Source organism: Arachis hypogaea, chromosome 3, assembly GCF_003086295.3.
Source record: "Arachis hypogaea cultivar Tifrunner chromosome 3, arahy.Tifrunner.gnm2.J5K5, whole genome shotgun sequence".
Classification (NCBI taxonomy): domain Eukaryota; kingdom Viridiplantae; phylum Streptophyta; class Magnoliopsida; order Fabales; family Fabaceae; genus Arachis; species Arachis hypogaea.
The window spans coordinates 79,188,947-79,209,259 of record NC_092038.1 but is presented as its reverse complement, the minus strand read 5'-3'; the positions used below and the strand labels follow the sequence as shown (position 1 = coordinate 79,209,259).

Here is a 20,313-nt window from a genome sequence, read left to right as displayed (position 1 = left end):
GAAATTTTTAATACGAATTCCAGGAATCATGCAATGTTAGTCTAAAGCTTCAGTCTAAAAAGATTAGACATGGTCAACCAAGCTTCAGCAGGACATTACATACGACAGCAAAATTGATGGGAATCAACTAGCTCCTGTGATGATAAAAACATCATCTAAAACTCTAGAATTCATTCTTAAAAATTCTGAAGAACAAAATAAAAAGAAAAATACCTAATCTAAGCAACAAGATGAACCATCAGTTGTCCAAACTCAAACAATCCCTGGCAACGGCGCCAAAAACTTGGTTCACAAAATTGTTATCACCAGGCATGGCTCCAAAAACTTGGTGCACAATACCATAACTCACACGTCTCTTCATAACTTCGCACAGCTGACCAACAAGTGCACTGGGTCGTCCAAGTAATACCTTACGTGAGTAAGGGTCGATCCTACGTAGATTGTCGGCTTGAAGCAAGCTATGGTCATCTTGTAAATCTCAGTCAGGTGGATTCAAATGGTTATAGAGTTTTGATAATTAAAAGATAAATAAACATAAAACAAAGATAGAGATACTTATGTAATTCATTAGTGGGAATTTCAGATAAGCGTATGGAGATGCGTTATTCCTTCTGAATCTCTGCTTTCCTACTGTCTTCATTCAATCATTCATACTCCTTTCCATGGCAAGTTGTATCTTGGGGGATCATCGTTGTTAATGGCTACCTCCCGTCCTCTCAGTGAAAATGGTCCTCTATAGTTTCTGTACGGCTAATCAACTGTCAGATTTCTCGTCTCGGATGAAAAATACCAGGCACAGCTACCGCATGGCTAATCAACTGTCAGTTCTCGATCATGTCGGAATAAGATCCATTGATCCTTTTGCGTCTGTCACTATGCCCAACAGTCGCGAGTTTGAAGCTCGTCATAGTCATCCCTTCCAAGATCCTACTCGGAATACCACAGACAAGGTTTAGACTTTCTAGATCTCAGAAATGCTGCCAAATGTTTCTAGCTTATACCACGAAGGTTCTAATCTTAGATTCAGATGCCCCATTGTCAGAGGAGAAACGATGAGAATCGTTGATTAGATACCCAAGAGATACACACTCTAGCTTTCGCAGGTAGAACGGAATTGGTTGTCAGGCACGCGTTCATAAATTGAGAATGGTGATGAGTGTCACGGATCATCACATTCATCATGTTGAAGTGCGAGTGAACATCTTAGAATAAGAGTAAGCTTGAATTGAATAGAAGAACAATAGTATTTTGCATTAATACTCGAGGAATAGCAGAGATCCACACATCAATCTATGGTGTGTAGAAACTCCACCATTGAAAATACATAAGTGATGAAGGTCCAGGCATGGCCGAATGGCCAGCCTCCAAGTCTAAGGAAAAATGTTCCAAAGATGATCTAAGGATAATCCAAAGATGTCAAGATCCAAAGATGTCAGTACAATAGTAAAAGGTCCTATTTATACTAGACTAGTTACTAAGGTTTACAAAAATAAGTAAATGATGCAGAAATCCACTTCTGGGCCCACTTGGTGTGTGCTTGGACTGAGCATTGAAGCTTTCATGTATAGAGACTTTTCTTGGAGTTAAACGCCAGTTTTTATGCCAATTTAGGCGTTTAACTGCGGCTTCTATCCTGTTTCTGGCGTTTAACGCCAGAATAGGGCATGAAGTTGGCGTTTGAACGCCAGTTTGTATCGTCAAAACATGGACAAAGTATAGACTATTATATATTTCTGGAAAGCCCAGGATATCTACTTTCCAACGCAATTGAGAACGCACTATTTGGGCTTCTGTAGCTCCAAAAATATCTATTTCGAATACAGGGAGGTCAGAATCCAACAGCATCAACAGTCCTTTTTCAGCCTCTGAATCAGATTTTTGCTCAGGTCCCTCAATTTCAGCCAGAAAATACCTGAAATTACAGAAAAACACACAAACTCATAGTAAAGTCCAGAAATGTGAATTTTGCTTAAAAACTAATAAAAATATACTAAAAATTAGCTAGATCCTACTAAAAACTACCTAAAAACAATGCCAAAAAGTGTATAAATTATCCGCTCATCACGTGGCATATCCCTTGCAATTCTTCATAGATCCCTCTCTAGCCAAAATGTCTGGCGTGCCATGCCCAGCAGTGGCGTGCCACGCCCATTGTAATTCCTCACTACTTCTTTTCTGGAAGTCATAACTGGCATGCCACGCCTGGCCTTGGTGTGCCACGTCCATTGAAACTTTTCAAGGACTCCTTCCTGGTTCATGTACCTGGCGTGCCACGCCCAGCAATGGTGTGCCACGCCCATAGTAATCCTTCGTGGGCTCTCTCTGGAGATGATAACTAGCGAGCCACGCCTTACTTTGGCGTGCCACGCCCATAGAAACTCTTCCAATTTGCTCCCTGGAAATAATAGCTGGCGTGCCATGCCCCATAGCTGGCGTGCCACGCCCAGTCAAAATGGTGGCATTTGTACCAAGTGGCATGCCCAGTACACATGCCTAGCTCCTTTTTCTTGCTTTCTTCCTCTTTTGTTGCTCTTTTCATCTGAAATTCAAGCAAGACTCAATTCAAAGAAATCTCCCATAAATTCACCATATAGTTCATGTAATTGCATAAATTGAATGAGAATTCACCAATTCTATGGTCCTTTTAGACAAGAGAAAGAGGTAGATGATGTAAGTCATCAATAACCATCCACTATTGATACAAACCCGGTCAAATTTTTTCGCCACTTCAACACCATTTTTAACCCTTCTGTACCAAGGAAATTGTCTTCCAATAGTCTTCAAGTCAAATAGACCACTATCCCCTAAAGAGGCAGCAAGCCGATCTGCATGGCGACTCAAGAAGAGGCAACCCTTAGATTCGTGAGAGAATAGTACTTCATTAAAATCACCAAGAACAATCCATGGCCCGCAAAAAGACAAGGAATAAGTAACAAGATAATCCCATATCAGAACTCTAGTATTAAACTGAGGACTATTATAGATAACACTGCACCTCCAAATCACATTATTTACCTAAACCTCAATTGTAACACACTGATCGGAAGCACCAATCCATTTGCAGTGAGCATCTTGCATTGCAGAAAGGAACCAGATACTCGCTTATGTTCTGATGCCTCTACTATACCAACAGAGTGATAACCAAGTCTTTCCCAAAACAATTTTAAGTGTTGAAATGGACAATGAGTTTCAACCACAATAAAAATTAAAGGTTTAAATTTCTTATCCAGCTCTTTACAATTCACCCGAGTTAACTTATGCATACTTTTAAGGCGCTGGATCCTGATGGGTTTAAGGATTTATTCTTCAAAGAATATTGGGAGACTATTGGTTTTGATGTTTGGACTATGGTTCGTCATGCGTTCTCTAGTTTGGATATGGATCCAAGGACGACGGAAACTCTTGTGGTTCTAATTTCGAAGGTAGAAAACCCGATTTCCATGAAGGATTTCTGACGTATTAGTCTCTGTAATATGATTTACAAAGTTATAACGAAGGTCCTGGCCAATAGACTTCGTCTCATCTCAAAGAGATTATTGGGCCCTTTCAAGGAGGGTTTATCCCAGGGAGAAGAACCCCAGACAACATCATTAAAGCACAAGAGGTTCTCCATTTTATGAAGAAAACAAAGTCAAAGAGAGGCACCCTAGCCTCTAAGATTGATCTGGAGAAAGTGTATGACAGAGTGGATTGGGGATTTATGAAACAAACCCTTGTGTGGTTTGGCTTTCCTCCTCCGACAGTCAATTTGATTATGCATTGTGTCACTGCTTCCTTGCTGTCTATTCTCTGGAATGGGGATAGATTAAATAGCTTCACTCCAAGTAAAGGTCTTAGGTAAGGAGACCCTATGTCATCGTATCTATTTGTGTTATGTATGGAGATATTGTCTTGTTTTATTAATCAACAAGTTGATAGGGGCTTGTGGAAGTCGGTTGCTGTTTCTAGAGACAGTCCAAGAATTTCTCATTTGATGTTCGCCGATGATTTTCTTCTTTTTTGTAAAGCTGAAGAACAACAAGTTCAAACTGTAATGGTAGCTTTGGAAAACTTCTACAAAGCCTCTGGGATGAAGGTTAATGTGGAGAAATCTACAGCGCTATGCTCCAGGAATATTTCAGCAACAAGAAGAAAAGAGATTTTCACCGTAGTATCCTTCATCAGATTTGTCCATAACTTGGGCAAGTATTTAGGGGTGAACCTTAATCACTCTCGGATGACATGCGCAACTTTTAACGATGTTCTGGACATGATTCAGGGAAGGCTAGCCAGTTGGAACGAGAGATTACTTAATAAGGTAGGTAGACTATGTTTACTTAATTCGGTAGTGACTGCGATTCCTACTTACCGCATGCAGGTATCTCTTTTCCCTAAAGGGGTAACTAATAAGATAGAATTCATGATGCAAAACTTTATATGGAAGGGTCAAGCTGATAGTAGAGGTCTGAATCTGGTTAACTGGAAGGTGTTGGTCACTCCTAAGAAGTTTGGGGATCTGGAAATTAGAAATCCTTTTTGTGCTAATATTGCTCTTATTGGAAAGCTAGTTTGGCAACTTTTTCACCATCCTGACAAGCTATGGGTTCAACTATTGATGGAGAAATACCATTCCTCTAAGGATAATTGCTTCAGTCGGTCTCGAGGCAGGGGATCTTATATTTGGAAAAGTATATGGTGCATTAAGGATTTGAAACAGAACTTTTGGTTTTCTAAATGGAGAGGAGAGAGACGATTGTGTCATGAAATAGATTATGTTCGCATTTCTGATTCAGATCTCCGGATCTTGGATCTTTGGTCATCTGGACAGTGAAACTTTGAGAATATCTATTTTCCTCTGAATTAGTCTCTGCAGAGCAACATTAACTCTAACAACCTAGATGTTCAAGCTGGTTCAGAGGTTGGTTGGTGTTGGACTGGTGCGGCTTCAAAGGTTTATAATGCTCGTAGTGGTTATTTGTAGGTCAGTAAGAAGATGTTTAGTTGGGAGGATAGGGAAAATTGGCTTTGGCTTTGGTGTTAACAGGTTCCGGAAAAGCACAAATTCTTGGCCTGACTATGTCTTTGGGAGGCTCTCCCTACTGCTGCATTTCGTTTTAGGAGGGGCATTTTGCACACGAATAGTTGTCCACGATATTTCTCAAGTCAAGGATCGATTTTACATTGCATTTGGGATTGTCCAAAAGTCCAGCTAGTTTGACAAGCTTTGGGGGATATGTGGTCAACCTCTGAATTTGATGAGTTTGTTCTTACATAATAGCAAACAGCTCTCCATTAGATTCTTTTCTGGTCTCTGATGGATTTGGCATTGGAGGAATAATAAGATCTTTCATCCCCACAAGCCTTTGATTACGGATAAGGTGATTAGTATGGCATTGTCCTTGGAAAAAGAGCTCCAGAATATTTTTGAGTTCCAACGAGTGTCATCCCCTCCACCATTAATGGCTCTTGGATTCCTCTCTTGGTGGGCACTTTTAAAATTAATTGTGATGTTAGCTATCCTAGCAATGGTGCTCGGGTTGGTTTTTCCTGTGTTCGCAGAGATTGGAAGGGAAGGTGGCAACGAGGCTATCTGAGAACAATTGAGAGTCATAATATTCTGTAAGGAGAATTGTTTGCTATTTAGAGAGGTTCTCTTTTAGCTTGGGACTCAAGCAAAGAGATGCTATATGTAAGACAGACTGTGTGGAGGCCTTTATTATTGTCAATAATTTCCAGGATTTTTTGGTTTTATTGATCCTTTGTTATTGAAAATTCGAGATATCATGTCTTGGAAATAGCGTGCTGATTTCTGATAGATCTTGAGAGATGCAAACACAGTAGCAGATATCATGACAAAGACAATAATCCGGATCCTTTCTCCCCAAGTGAAGCTTCCGTTGCCTTAGAAAAAATTTGAGAGTATTATTCAATCGGACTGCCTTTCTTAAATAGTTTTTTAAGCAGTTTCTTATTTCGTTTTTCTTTTCTTGATTGTTGTTTGTTTTTTTTCGGTCACAAAAAATATTAAAATAACTACATAATAGAAGAACATAGTTAAAATAACAAAAACACGTAAATACAAAATAAATGAAAACCGTATAAATAAACTATCCTTTGCAGCACTAATAAAAATAATGAAAACCGTATAAATAAACCATCCTTTGCAGCACTAATAAAAATCGAAAATTGAAATAGGAGGAAACAAAAACCTAACAAAGAAACATTCTTATTTTCGAATACATAAGTTTCAGAAGCTACGTATCTTGTCTGATTGACGACAGTGAGACAGAGTCAAATCCTGGTATCTAAGGCTGAAGACAATCATCACGTTTATACCAAATTATTAGAAAATCCAACTCCACGTACGAGAAAATCCCGAAGAACTTTGACTATCACCACCAAATCAGCATCCAACAAATATGCCTTGTAGACAAAAATTGATAATCCGAAGAAAATTCCACCTCAGAAATGAATCAGCCTAAAATCCGGAGAGGTCTCTACATTGGAGATAAAACAACGTGAATGCTCATGTATTATGATTTATGATAGGAGTAGTTTGATTGACGAAATAAAGTGTCTAGAATGTTTTGATACACACTGGTAAACGAGCAGCACGCATCCTGCTATTGGGGAAAGCTGATTCGCTGCGTCAGCTCCACGCTACCTGCCTTTTGAGGCAGCACACAAGCTGCGTGTTGTGTCAGAGCAAACTCAACTGATATATCACCCCAGTAGCCAATAATGTTGCATTACACCATTTATTTGTCCATATAAAAAATAATTTCTGTTCATTCCGGATCTCTCTCTCTCTCTCTCTCGCTCACTCTACTTCTCAGCTTAAACACTCTCCTCTCCGCCGCCGCCAATGCGGGACCAACTGGCAGCCGTATCACTCAACGACGCCGATGAAGTCCCCAGAGCCCAATTCTCCGACCGTGTCCCCATCCGATCCATAGTCTCCCGGCCCGACGGCGGCTCGGGCCTGGTGGGCCGGAAAGCCCGTGTGGGTGGGTGGGTGAAGACAGGGAGGAAAGCCGACAAGGACGCATTCGCCTTCTTGGAGCTCAACGACGGATCGTCCGCCGCAAACTTGCAGATCATCGTGGATGCTTCCCTAGGAGACCTTGGGCAGCTGGTCCCCACCGGAACCTGCGTCGTCGTCGACGGCGAGCTCAAGGCGCACCCAAACCCTAAGGGCAAGCAGAAGGTGGAGCTTCGCGCCCAGAAGGTTCTCCATGTTGGTCCGGTCGATCCCGCCAAGTACCCTTTGCCCAAAACTAGACTCACCCTCGAGTTCTTGCGTGATTTCGTTCACCTTCGTTCCCGAACCAACACCGTAATATTCCCAAAATCCGTTCTTTCTATTTCTTTTTAGTATTTTTATGTTGTTTTCAATTTCCTAGTTTATTGCAAGAGTATTTTGATAATTGAAGAGAGGTTATGTTTCTGATGGGATAGTCGTGTATGGCTGCAGATCTCTGCTGTTGCCCGAATTCGACACGCTCTTGCTTATGCTACACATACCTTTTTCCATAACCAAGGATTCCTTTATGTGCACACTCCGATTATCACGACCAGTGATTGTGAAGGTGCTGGGGAGATGTTTCAAGTTACAACTTTGCTCAGTGAGGCAGAGAAACTGGAGAAGGAACTAGCGCAGAATCCTCTTCCGACCCAAGCTGATGTAGAAGCTGCTAGACTTGTTGTGAAGGAGAAAGGAGATATTGTTTCCCAGTTGAAATCTGCTAAAGCAAGCAAGGCAGAAGTTAATGCTTCTGTGGATGAGCTTAAACAAGCTAAGGAGAGTCTCTCCAAGTTGGAGGAGAGATCTAAGTTGAAGCCTGGTATACCTCAAAAGGATGGAAAGGTGGATTATAATAATGATTTCTTTGCCCGCCAAGCGTTTTTGACTGTTTCGGGCCAGCTTCAAGTCGAGTCCTATGCTTCTGCTCTTGGTGGTGTATATACATTTGGGCCAACGTTTCGTGCAGAGAATTCTCACACTTCCAGGCATTTGGCAGAATTTTGGATGGTAGAACCTGAAATTGCATTTGCTGAATTAAAGGTATGTGAAACTCGGACTATCTCTCTGACCAATGGACATATCGTCAATGGCCATTGTTTCAAGTTTTAGGAAATATGCTTCCGGGTTATTTTTTCCTCTCCGGTGTTAACTTTGTTGCATGCGCAGTTCAACTGCCCATATCCCTTCCAACTCCTCCTATGTTTGGAACTGATGCTTTCACCTGGCCTTAGATATTGATTTTCTGCTGTACTTTGTCGTGTAGGATGATATGAACTGTGCCGAAGCATACGTGAAGTTTTTGTGTAAGTGGTTACTTGACAATTGTCTAGAAGATATGGAATTTATGGCTGACAAGTTTGATAAAGGTTGCATTGATCGTTTGAAAATGGTTTCTTCAACACCCTTTGTTCGAGTTACTTATACAGAAGCTGTGGAAATCCTTGAGGAGGCTGTGAAGAATGGTAAAAAGTTTGAGAATGAAGTGAAATGGGGAATCGACTTGGCATCTGAGCATGAAAGGTAGGTTTAGATTTGTATTTTCAAGTTCTTCTTGTTATTGATTTGTATTGAATGATATCATGGGGGCATGGTGTTATGCAGGTACCTAACAGAGGTAAAGTTTCAGAAGCCTGTCATTGTCTATAACTATCCAAAAGAAATCAAAGCATTCTACATGCGAGTCAATGATGACTCAAAGACTGTAGCTGCTATGGATGTTCTTGTCCCAAAGGTATGGATCTGTCGATTTGATTTGGAACATTGTCTTCAGTACGTGGATGCTGATGAGATATCAAGATACCTAGTTTCGTTGTTTGTTGGCATAATAAAAGCTTTCAAACTAAATTCAGGTTGGAGAGTTGGTTGGTGGGAGCGAAAGGGAAGAGAGATATGATGTCATTCAAGAAAGGTATGAAGAGACAAAATTTGTCTGCTTACCCTGCCTGGTGATTTGTTTCCGTCCACAGAAGATAGCTCACATTGTCTATACTTATTTACATTTTGCAGAATTAAGGAGATGGGGTTACCTCTTGAGCCGTATGAATGGTACCTTGATCTGAGGCGGTATGGAACAGTTAAACACTCTGGATTTGGTCTTGGCTTTGAGAGGATGATTCTTTTTGCCACGGGCTTGGAAAATATTAGAGACGTTATTCCCTTCCCACGATATCCTGGTAGAGCAGATCTATGATCTTTATTTCCAGTGGCACTTCTCTTGCACAAGGTAGAGATGTAGTTTTATAGCATGAATAGTGGATTTGCTGGGTTTTATATATAAATCAGATATTTATCTCCACAGTATTGTATTTCATTCATTAGAGAGCTTTGTATAAATATTTTCCTGAGCATGGCCAGGAAACGATATTCTGTTTACTTCTCACAACACAAGGATGTACTTAATTTATTCAATATGAATAAAGTCCGATTTGCATTTTGTGCAATTCGTCATTTATATGTAGTTGTATAAAGTTGAACACTGTTTTAACTTTTAAACTCCATCGCAACAAACAAAATTGATGCTATGCTATGTTCTAATGAAAATTCAATTTTATCCATTCATCAAGGGTTTTATATTTCTTGTGTATTTCCTTAATATTAAATTATGACTTGTGCTGATTAACAGCAACTTCTTTTTCCCTTAATTTTACCCGATATAACTTTGGAGAGCATAAGAATCTTAATATCTTCTGGATACAAGCCTTGCATTGAAGCGTAGCATCAATCATAGTCTTCATTCCTCCACAACAATTAGCTTCTTCCACGACTTTTCTTCTTATTCACAAGCAAAAATCAGAGGTATTTGCTTAGCATTATGCTGCCTATCTTCAGCCAATAAAGCAAGGAACTCACTGAAATTCCCACAAAAAGTTCAATTGTTCTTTTGCAATATCCAACCTATTTTGCAAACAATTCAATACCCATGTAAGTTAACATGTCTAAAGTCTAAACTTGTCAGCCGTAATGGCAAATTCACGCAAGGTACGAACAGTTATAAAATTCTGTTGATTAACAGCAATGACACAACTTGCATAAACTTTAGAGAAATGTGATTCACTAAGTTGCTCAGTAAAACGAAAATTATTATAGCATCCAAAATTGAACATCGCCACTCCACCAGATGCCACCTTAAACCATGTCACTTGCTCTCTGATCAGGTGACTGTTCCTATCTTAACTCTCCCTGCTGTTGGCTGATAAGGGTATCAGCCTCAATCCATATGACTGATTGAAAATAATTCACAGGTTATCCGGTCAATCCGTTCCAAAAATTGCTTCCCATGGCACCAGGGCACAATGCCATTCTAGCCTGCTTTATAGCTATACATGTACCCACGAAGCTTTCTTATCTCTTCTGATGACTCGCTTAGCAAATGATCCACGTAGAGGCAGATTGTGGCTCCCCTGCAGCAGCATAGTAAGTTAGTAACCAAGCAACAAACTTACCTGTTTAGTGCTACACAAATTAAATAAGTAAAAGAGGAATAAAAGATCAAAGAAAAGAATATATTATTAACACCGCTTACCCAAGAGGACCAAATGGCAGAAAGATAACATCCCAACGGAATTTAGGCAGCCTATAAGAAAATTAGTGTTATATATTAGAGGTGAGGGAAGCACCTGAAATAGCACATATTTGAAGGGGGATATAAACAGCAAAAAGAATAGCTGAAGATAGTATAGGAAGCAGTTATAGAATGGAAAATATTACCAGAGCAGGCATAACATCTTGATTTTCTTGAATGCTTTCTTGAATATGCATTGGTTCAAATGTACTAAAATACAAAGAAGTTCCCTATGATAGTGTATACCAACCACATAGCTAAATTATATATTATATTCCAGTAATTTCATGCTTTTATATCTTAGTTGATTTTTCAATTCCATATGGTGACCATGATTATTTGGTGGTTATCTATGAACTTACCTCAACATGTAATATAACCAGAACATTGCAGGAACAATGGCAGTAAACCACGAGTACCAGATCCATCTTCTGTGATGCACTGACTCATCAATCAATCCTTTCATGGAAAATGAGCACACTAAAACAGCCATCCAGTCTGTAAAAGCTATTCAATTAGTTTTTGACAACAGCCGCCACCACATAAATTGACAAATTAATAGCATATCATGTGTCTACTTCAATTGCAAGTTCATACTTACTGATAACGAAGGCAAAGGATAAAAACCGAACATAGGGACTAAAGACACAATTTATATAGAAAATGCAGAAAAACAATAAGGAAGCTAGAATAGGAAGTCTAGCTGATTATATGTATATAATTCTAGATAAGTAAAGGAATGAACCTGCAGAGATAATCATCCATGAGTAGATGTCCTCCATGAAATAGGCATAAGGCCTCTGTTTATCAAGAACAAAGAAAGGTTAACAGCATATTCAGTAAAACAATCACAAAAATCAGAAAATGAAAACGTTATTAGCTACAATGACTTCAATGCTATATATTTGGAAAAGGAATAATAAGAGTGTAAGACCACAAAGCCTTCCAACATACAAAATTCAATTGTCCTCTTGGTAAATAGGCAAATGACTTATTTTCATCCAAGGCATACAAAATACGTTACCTTCATGACAAAAGCAAAAAAGTTTAATTGTTTCAACATGGATCAAACACATAACAAGCCTCAGAAGACTCAAAATCAGATAACAAAATAAAAGAAAAGAAATAAAACAAATAGCTATTATTCCACGCAACATTCTCACATCACATGCAAGCTTGAAAGACAGTTGCAACATACCATCTCCCAGGGAGATGTAACCTGTTTGAAGATGGAATACAAAAGAAACTGCATGTAACAGAAGAGCAGAATGGCAAACACCCTCTACATAATAAAAAAGGAAAATAAAATCAGAGATGAGTTCATATAAAAAAGATAAAAATCAAATTGACTTAAAAAGAAAAAGGAGATGATACCCTCCAAAAGCGATTATTCTCAGCTTGAGTGGCCTCTAAAGAGCGAACAAACTCTTCTTGCTCTGTAAACCAAAATTGGAATCACAAAATGACCTAAACTGATAGTTGCATTGAATAAAATGGAAAAGTGGAAACCTTGAGGGTCCATGGGACGAGAGTCTTCATCGTCGTGGATGGGAAGAGAGAACTTGTCGTCCCCTGAATTGCGCCATTTCCTTGCAAGCTTCTTCATTTTCCTCTTCTTCGCCCTTCGCCCTTCGCCCGTTGCCAATTTTTTTGCACATTAATACACAGCTATTGACCCCAATTATTTTTCTTGCCAAAGTATTATTTTGGTTCTAAATATTTGGATTTGGTTTCTAATATTTCAGACCTTTTAATTTTGTAACACTCTTTTTTTTAAATTTTTTTATATAAAATCTTAAATTCTAGCCATTAATTATCAACATTCTAAAATTAAAAAAAAATTAATAAGTGACAATTGGTGAATCAACTTTATTTACAAATGTGTTACTCAATAAAAAAAATATTGATAGTCGATCGAGGCCAGTTTAGCAACTTATAAAATTGGGAGAAGATTCGATTGAAAGGGAGTTATAAAGAATTTCAACAATATTTTTAAATTTGTAAAAGACTCGAGTTGGTATGATATAATATGATGCGATTCGATTTGTAATCGATTTTGACTAGATGGTAAGGCAAATCTTTAAAATTAGGGAACATGCTTGTTAGTTAATTAATTGTTTGATTTATAATTTTGGTTACTTTAATTTAGTTGTTAATTGTTCATTGCCTTTAAATTCTAGTCACTTTACTTTTTCTACACTCAACTCAAAAATTCCTAATTAATGATGTGCATTTTATTGCAATTCCTAAAAAAATGACACGGGATTCTATTCTCGTTAATTGATTTGATTGTTATAGCATTCTTCTAAATTTTGATTTGAGGTCACTTGTCGGTTTAGGCTATACTTGCGACATTGAGTTGAAAATCCTTTGAAAATTTGTAAGCTGGTATTTATCTCACGTCAAGACTCACATGAAACAATTGCAACGACAACCCTCGCGCTCATAGCAACGGTGACTAAGTGATGAGGCTGTAGAAGAAGAAGAGAAGAACTTAACAGAACTCAGAGAGAGAGGGAGGGAGAGAGAGGGGATAGGGAGAAAGAGAGGAATTTACTTAGAGAAAATGGACTCGGTAGGAGAAAGTTGGCGACAGGATCAACAGCAACAATAACGGGATAAGCAGCAATAGCGACATGAGCTGTGAAGGGATAGGCGGCGATGAGCTCAGCAACGACAATGACGGGAGCTATAAGGTTTTTTGTGAAGAAGCTGAGGATAAGAAGACTCTAGGTGAGGATGGCTAGGTTTCTCTGGCATGGCTATAGAGTATGGACTGAAGTTATGAATCACTGAATTTGTGATTTGAGGCAACTCTTAATTCCTAAAAAGTGTTTATATGTATATAGTCGGGGCGGGTACACCCTAAACCCAACCATACCCTGTCCCAAGCAAAATCTGTCCCGACTCGGGTCAAGTTATTATTCTCCCCAACCGGGTATGAGTTGGGTACCCACATATTTGGGTACTCCTCGCAAGTCTAACCATGTATTGATGCTCCATTTATTAAGGGTTTACTGCTAGCCAATGAATTGCTACACACATAAGGTGAGATTCTAACTCCTAATAGTTGTTTAAGCGAACAAATGAGATGGTCACTCAACAAACTCAAATTGATTAAATAAATACTAATTATTTTTAATATTTTAATATTAACAATCTTGAGAGTTTGATTTTAAATATAATTTTGTCACCAAAAAAAAAATATAACTTTGTCAAATATTTATAATAATAATAATTACTATATATATTTATTTAATTTTTTTAATAAATTTTTTTATATAATTTTATATATTATCCCGTACAAAATACGAGTACACTAGTTTTATAAAAAAAAAAAAAAATATTGACATACATTTTTTTGGAAAAACATACCATTCTATGAAGAAACTTAGTTTGACTCTAAAAAATAAAGATAAATTTGAATAAATAACTTAATTAATTACTTTTGAAAAAAAACCTTAAAATATAATGAATTATATTAAAAGTAGTTTGCAAATAAATTATTTTATATTTAAATTTTTATCATAGAAATACTTATTTTAAAATTATTTTAATAAATAAAAATAAAAAACAACTTTTGAAAAGAAAAGAAGTCAAATTTCTTGACTTCTTCAAAAATTCTTAAACAATTTTATTAAAAATTTAAAATATCTTTAAAAAATTGTACTAAATAATATTAATATAACTTTTATAAATTTAAAGCCCAAAAAATTAGTCTTTGAAACTTCCTAGACGGAAGTTCATCTTTATCCATTTTGTGGCATATAATTTGCATGTTTAAATCGAGTGAGGCATTTAATGTGAGCATCCATACTACATATACACAAAAACTCAGTTCTCAAACCAATCACTCATGACTCATCACTCATAGAATATACCATGAAACTTAAAATACAAAATACAATTATACACAAATACATAACTTATTTAATAACTAATTTTTACTACATACATCCTATGCGAAAATAGGATGAAAAACAAAATTATTGAATTGCTTGTTTAAAACAAAGTAGCAGTTTATAAAATAACCATCCATTGCATTGTGTTCAGCAAGATCATTTTGTTTTCAATGAGTTGTCTGTTTCCAAAACACCCTTGGCAGTAATCAAAAGAAACATGAGGAATAACTGAATAAGCGCGCCAAAAATACAAAGCTCTTTCATTAGGCTTCAACTCAGTAAAGCAGACAAAACAGAGGGAATCGTCTATAAACTCGCACATCCCGAAGGTACAAAGGCTCAATAAAATCAAATAGAAAACGGATAAACCATATTAGTTAACTATAAGGATGGATAATTTGCTACAAAAATTAGAAAGAACCAGACTGAAATTGTCACAACTACATGTATGTCTCTAAGATTTCAGGAAAAAATATATATAGAAGATCAATCCTCATCTTCAATGACCTTGGTGCCCAAACCTCTAAGCTCTTCCTTAGGGATTTCAACAACTGTAATAAGGGAGTAAAGCTCTTCCTTTGCATCCTCATCGTCGTTCCTCTTGCGGGAAATGCGCACCCGGATCCTTCTCGGCACACTCCGGATCCCCTGGCTCCACACAAACTTGTTCAGCTTCACATCCACTCTCACATCATTAGTCCCCATGGCCTTCTGAGCAAACTTCCTTATCTCCTTTATTGCTTTAGGAGCCTTCTTCTTGAAGGTGCTGTTTTGCATAATGACAACAATTAACTACTAAGTTATCATGAAATGTAATTACAGTATGAACTGTTCCAAATGTAAATAACAACAAACTTTATTAGGAAATTACTGACTTTATCAAGGGGGTTATCATTTCATATGTAATAATAAAAAAGTATGGATCATTAGGAAATCTAAGTCATTAGCAACAAACAAGAAATGCTTTTCATTTGTGCATAACGCACCACAACTAACGAGAGAAAGCAACGGAAAAAGACGGGACTAATTATAACATTTTACAATAATTTGACATATGAGTAAACTGTAAACATTTGGTATTATTAATCAAAAGCGCTAATAAGCAGAAATGGTAGAAGCAAAGTTGTAAGAGTGAGTGAGCACCAGCCATGTAAGCGTTTGTGGAGGTTGACGGTGTACTCTCGAGTAACAACCTCTTCCTTCCTACCCTTGGTCTTTTCCACCATGTTTACTTACCTCCTGCACTGCACAAACAGAAATATCTCGTCAACGGAATACATAAATAGAAATTGAATCTGTGATGGAGTGTATGTGTGGGTGAGTGAATGAGTGAGAGAGAGACCTTTTCGGATTTGCAAGGGTTTGAGGTTGGCGCAAGGATACAGATATTAAAGGGAACACAAAGAGAGGGATGGTCGAATATAAAAACCCTAAAAGAGCCTATTGGCCAGGCCTTTTATGTATTCATTTTGTCTGTTTGTTGGGTCGATGAGATAGGTCTAACCCATGGGCCATCATCTCAATTATGATTTCGTTTAAGGTTCGGTACTGGCCTAAATATTCGTAAAAGAAGTTTTTTCTAAGAGAAAATATATTTTTTATTTCTGAACTTTTTGAAAAATTTTTAAAATATTTTTTATTTTATTTCAGAAATTTTTATTTGCATCAATTGTATGATTTATATCCATAGGAACTCAATATTTAAGAAATTCAAATTTAATTCGGTAAGAATTTCAGAAGAATAAATTTTAACATAAACAAATAATTTTTTGTTGTCAAGTATTATTATTGAATGTGTTTTAAAATTTTAGCTTTTAGAGATATAATTGGTGTACATAAAAAGCTTCTATGGTAAAATTAAAACAAAAAAAAAAACTTGAAGATATTTTTAAAATTTGTGACAAATTTTAAAGATAAAACTATGTTTTATCCTTATTTTTATATTTTTGTATGTATACAACTAGACTTGAGTAAATACCCTTTTCGGTCCCTGTCCATTTTGAAAATTGACTACATGCCCCCTAACCTTTATAAATTACCAAATCGGCCTTTATCCATGTACTCCGTGATACCAATTAGCCCTTGAGTTGGTTTCTCCGTTCAAAGTCGACGGAAAATGTTGAGGTGTAACGTGTAGCCCGTGACGTAGCATTGTATCATCAAACGTGGATTGCTCTGTGGGCATGTGGACAAATAAGCCCCTGCACACTCAGCAAAGCGACGTCATTTTGCTTGGCATCATTTTGCTCGTTTGGGGTGAAATCACATTCTCCCCCTTGTGCACACTTTAATTACCATACCTCACCCTCGTTCTCTCCTCAAAATTACGAAGAAACCCTAAGAGATCGAAACGTTTTCCTCCAAGCAAGCTGACAGAGACTTCCAACAGAGAGGTGTTGGCGGTGCTGCAGACGGAGGAACTGACGGTGCTACTAAGGTTAGTGTCGCTATCTGATCTTGAAGCTTTGTTAGCTTGTGTTGCTCCATTTTTTTTACTGAACTTGGTTATTGTTAATAATGATTTGGATTAGTGATCACCCCATGCATGTTCTAAAATGTTAAAATGAGGCGTGATGGAAGTAGTTAATTAATTTCTAATTATTGCACATTGTTGTTCTAATAGATGTCATATGAAATAGTCCTTTTTTTCATCATGGGGGTTGGTTTGAATGGGATGAAGATGGTGCATTGTTCTACTGTGACGGTAGTATTGAGACATTTCCTCCATTAGACATAGATTATGTTAATTTCAAGGATTTGGAGAAAATGTTCAAGGGTTTAGGGTATACAAGTTACAAACAGATGTATTGGTATGATGGCAGTGCCCTTGATTTAGAGTATGGGTTGCATGTTCTTAAAGGAGATAAGGAAATCAATGAAATGTGTGATAAAAAGATGGAGAATGTGGAGTCGGATTTGCTGATTATTTACTTTGAGCATGATGTTAGTCAACCAGTATATGGGCCTGATGTTGTTGAGGTAGATTCACCTTCTTCCGATGACGGATATGAAACAACTGAAGACGAACCCTACCCCCCCTCCAACTGGATTAGAATCCGATAGTAGTAGTAGTGATGAGGAAGTAAATGTACAGAGGAAGAGTGTGAGGAAGAAACAGCCTAGTGTGAGGATGAAAGAGGCAATGGATGCTGGACAAAAGAGTGCTAGGAAGAAGAGTTGTGTTAGACAACAGACACCTAAGAAGAAGAAAAATGCACTACCTGGTAATTTTGGTGATAAGAACATGTCTCCTAGTACTAAGAAGAAGAAGGCAAATAGGTATGTTGGAAGAAAAAGAAAACATGTTCTATCCCAACAAGAAGCAGACAATGAGCCAAACAGTAGGCCTAGTGGAGATCAAGATAATGGGCCAGGTGATGTTGACCCAAATGATGAGGCAAGGGATAAGTCCAATTCAGATCCAGTGGCTGAGGAATTGGACTCAGACCTGGATAAGCCATACGAACATGAGTCTGAGGCATTTAACTTTTCAATTTTTGACTCAAATGAGGAGCATAAGGCAAGATATCCTGACTTCAATGAGGATGCAGAGTATGGTGATGTTCAGTTTCAGGTTGGATAATACTTTGAGACCATGGCAATGTTCAAGCAAGCACTTAAGGACTACTTTGTATATGAGAGAAAAGAGCTTATGTATTTGAAGAATGAGCCAAAGAGGATTAGAGCAAGGTGTGCTGAGGAGGGTTGTCCATGGCTGGTGTTTTGCTCTCATAATAGTCAGAGTCTAAGTTTTCAAATCAAGACATTCATTGGAGAGCACAACTGTGGTAGGAATTTGAGCAGTAACATGGCTGATAGAGCTTGGGTGACAAGTAAATTGGTAAAAAGGTTGGTAACTCAACGCTAATGACTCTGAAAGAGGCACTAGAGCACATGAAGCAGGACTATAATGTCCATATAAACTATAGGATGATATACATAGCCTTGAAAGCTGCTAGAGAGAAAGCAATTGGAAAGGAGCGAGAACAATATGGAAAGCTACATGACTACTTAAATGAAATTCACAGAAACAATCCTGGATCCACTGGTATGATTGATGTAATTCCTCAATCGAAGGGTCGTCCACTCTTCAATAGGTTGTACATTTCACTGGATGCTTGCAAGAAAGGCTTCAAGGCGGGCTGTCGCTCTCTGATCGGATTGGATGGATGCTTCTTAAAAGGGTACTTTGGTGGTCATCTGTTGTCAGCTGTGGGGCAGGATGCCAATAATAGTTTCTTTGTTATAACATTTGCTGTAGTTGAAGCTGAGAACACTGATTCATGAAAATGGTTTCTTTCAATCCTGCACGATGAACTTGGTTTTGTGGCTGCCAATGGGTGGAACTTCATGTCTGACCAGCAGAAGGTTACATTACTTCCTTCTTTGTGTTTCTTTTTGTTATATGGTTTGTGTTCTGTGCTTACTTGTTAATTCAACTGTTGGCTGAATTGTTATTGCAGGGGTTGGCTAAGGCATTGCATGAGGTAATGCCACAAGCCCATCATAGGAATTGTGTCTTACATATATAGAAAAACTTCATCAAGCACTTTAAGGACAAGCACACAAAAGGGCTAGTTTGGAAAGTTGCTAAGAGAACAACAATGAGAGAATTCAAAGACTCAATGGAACTTGTGAAGAAGGTGAACAAGGACGCTTAGGAGTATCTACGGAAGTTTGATCCTGGTGCATGGACGAAGGCTTACTTTAGCCATGGCCCGAAGTGTGACAATATCACCAATAACATGTGCGAAGTTTGGAATGCCAAGATCGTGGAGTATAGAGAGAAACCGATTTTAACTATGTGCGAGGAGCTTCGAAGTTACATTATGCGAAAGATGGCAGGGCACAAGCACAAAATAAGCAAATGCAAGGGTAAATTGGCTCCAGTTCAACAACTAAGGCTGGATGAGTAAATCATTCCTGAGAGCAATAAGTGGACAGTAGAGTGGGCTGGGGATGAGGCAAGGGTATTGTTTGAAGTCCAGAGGTACCAGACCAGAGTGGCTGTTAATTTGCAAAGACAAATATGTGCTTGCAACATTTGGCAACTAACAGGCTTATTCATCAACTGATTTCTTGGAAATGATTTAAGTAAATATTGATTGAGTAAAAGTCATTTATGTATCTATCCTACCAGGGTTGCCATGCAAGCATGCAGTGGCTGCTATCTCAAGGTTAAGGAAATAAGGGCTGAAGCCAGAGAATTTTGCACACAAATGGCTTACAATGGAAGCTGTTCGGGCTACTTATGGGGACTCCATTAAACCAGTGAATTCTGAGGAGTTTTGGGAAGAAACCAACAGGTTGCGTCCAGAGGCACCAATCATTAGGAGACCCCCTGGGAGACCAACCAAAAAAAGGGTTGTTGATGTGGTGGCTGAGTCACAAATGCAGCAACAAGGTCACAAGGTCAGGAAGTCATTCCAAGTAACATGCAGTAAATGTGGGCAAAAGGGACACTACTACATGACTTGCAAAGGCCCTCTTGCAAATCCGAATTGGCAGCCAAAACGAAAGAAGGCAAAGCAACAACAAACTGGAAACCAATCATCACAGCCACCTCCAGATCAGCAGGAAGCACATGTTAAAGGAGTTCTACATATTTTTCTTTTCCATTGTAGTAGTTGTTATTTCCTCTATTCAATTGAGCAGTATAGTAGTTGAGATGTTATTTTTGGATTTGCACAGGCCGAGGAAGAAGTTGGAACCAATGTTCCCCAAAATGTTACTGCCACATCTATTGATCTAGTGGTAGTTTTTTGTCTGAGACCCTAAACTTTAAGTTTTTTTTTTCTATCATGGCTGTGCTTACTTTGCTTCTCATGTGTCTTTCACAGGGTAAA

General features: G+C 38.1%; 3 protein-coding genes across 7 annotated transcripts; 1 reads left to right on the top strand and 2 right to left on the bottom strand.

Moving 5' to 3' along the window:
* The first annotated feature begins 6,136 nt into the window (after positions 1-6,136).
* Positions 6,137-9,455, top strand: LOC112790686 (asparagine--tRNA ligase, cytoplasmic 1). The gene is made up of 6 exons (XM_025833204.3): positions 6,137-7,315; positions 7,454-8,044; positions 8,268-8,524; positions 8,606-8,735; positions 8,854-8,912; positions 9,011-9,455. Exons 1-6 carry the CDS (start codon positions 6,845-6,847, stop codon positions 9,192-9,194), a joined length of 1,692 nt encoding a protein of 563 aa, XP_025688989.1. The 5' UTR covers positions 6,137-6,844; the 3' UTR covers positions 9,195-9,455.
* A 403-nt stretch (positions 9,456-9,858) lies between these two features.
* On the bottom strand, positions 9,859-12,601 carry LOC112790687 (uncharacterized). 4 transcript variants are annotated; one of them, XM_025833210.3, is made up of 8 exons: positions 12,075-12,601; positions 11,940-12,001; positions 11,764-11,847; positions 11,311-11,365; positions 10,928-11,063; positions 10,712-10,775; positions 10,527-10,577; positions 9,859-10,404 (listed from the first exon to the last, which is right to left on the bottom strand). In XM_025833210.3, the coding sequence occupies exons 1-7, from the start codon at positions 12,169-12,171 to the stop codon at positions 10,569-10,571; spliced, it is 507 nt and encodes a 168-aa protein (XP_025688995.1). In that variant the 5' UTR covers positions 12,172-12,601; the 3' UTR covers positions 9,859-10,404; positions 10,527-10,568. The 4 variants fall into 4 exon arrangements, 3 of the variants coding, with proteins under 3 accessions (XP_025688995.1, XP_025688992.1, XP_025688996.1); XM_025833207.3 differs by lacking the exon at positions 10,712-10,775 and having other exon boundaries at positions 12,075-12,473; XR_011880029.1 differs by having other exon boundaries at positions 10,298-10,404; positions 10,527-10,775; positions 12,075-12,473.
* Positions 12,602-14,700: 2,099 nt separating this feature from the next.
* Positions 14,701-16,000, bottom strand: LOC112790688 (large ribosomal subunit protein eL31). Of its 2 annotated transcripts, none has more exons than XM_025833212.3 (3): positions 15,810-16,000; positions 15,611-15,711; positions 14,701-15,233 (listed from the first exon to the last, which is right to left on the bottom strand). In XM_025833212.3, exons 2-3 carry the CDS (start codon positions 15,691-15,693, stop codon positions 14,954-14,956), a joined length of 363 nt encoding a protein of 120 aa, XP_025688997.1. In that variant the 5' UTR covers positions 15,694-15,711; positions 15,810-16,000; the 3' UTR covers positions 14,701-14,953. The 2 variants fall into 2 exon arrangements, with proteins under 2 accessions (XP_025688997.1, XP_025688998.1); XM_025833213.3 differs by having other exon boundaries at positions 15,611-15,706; positions 15,810-15,994.
* Between the last annotated feature and the right edge of the window lie 4,313 nt (positions 16,001-20,313).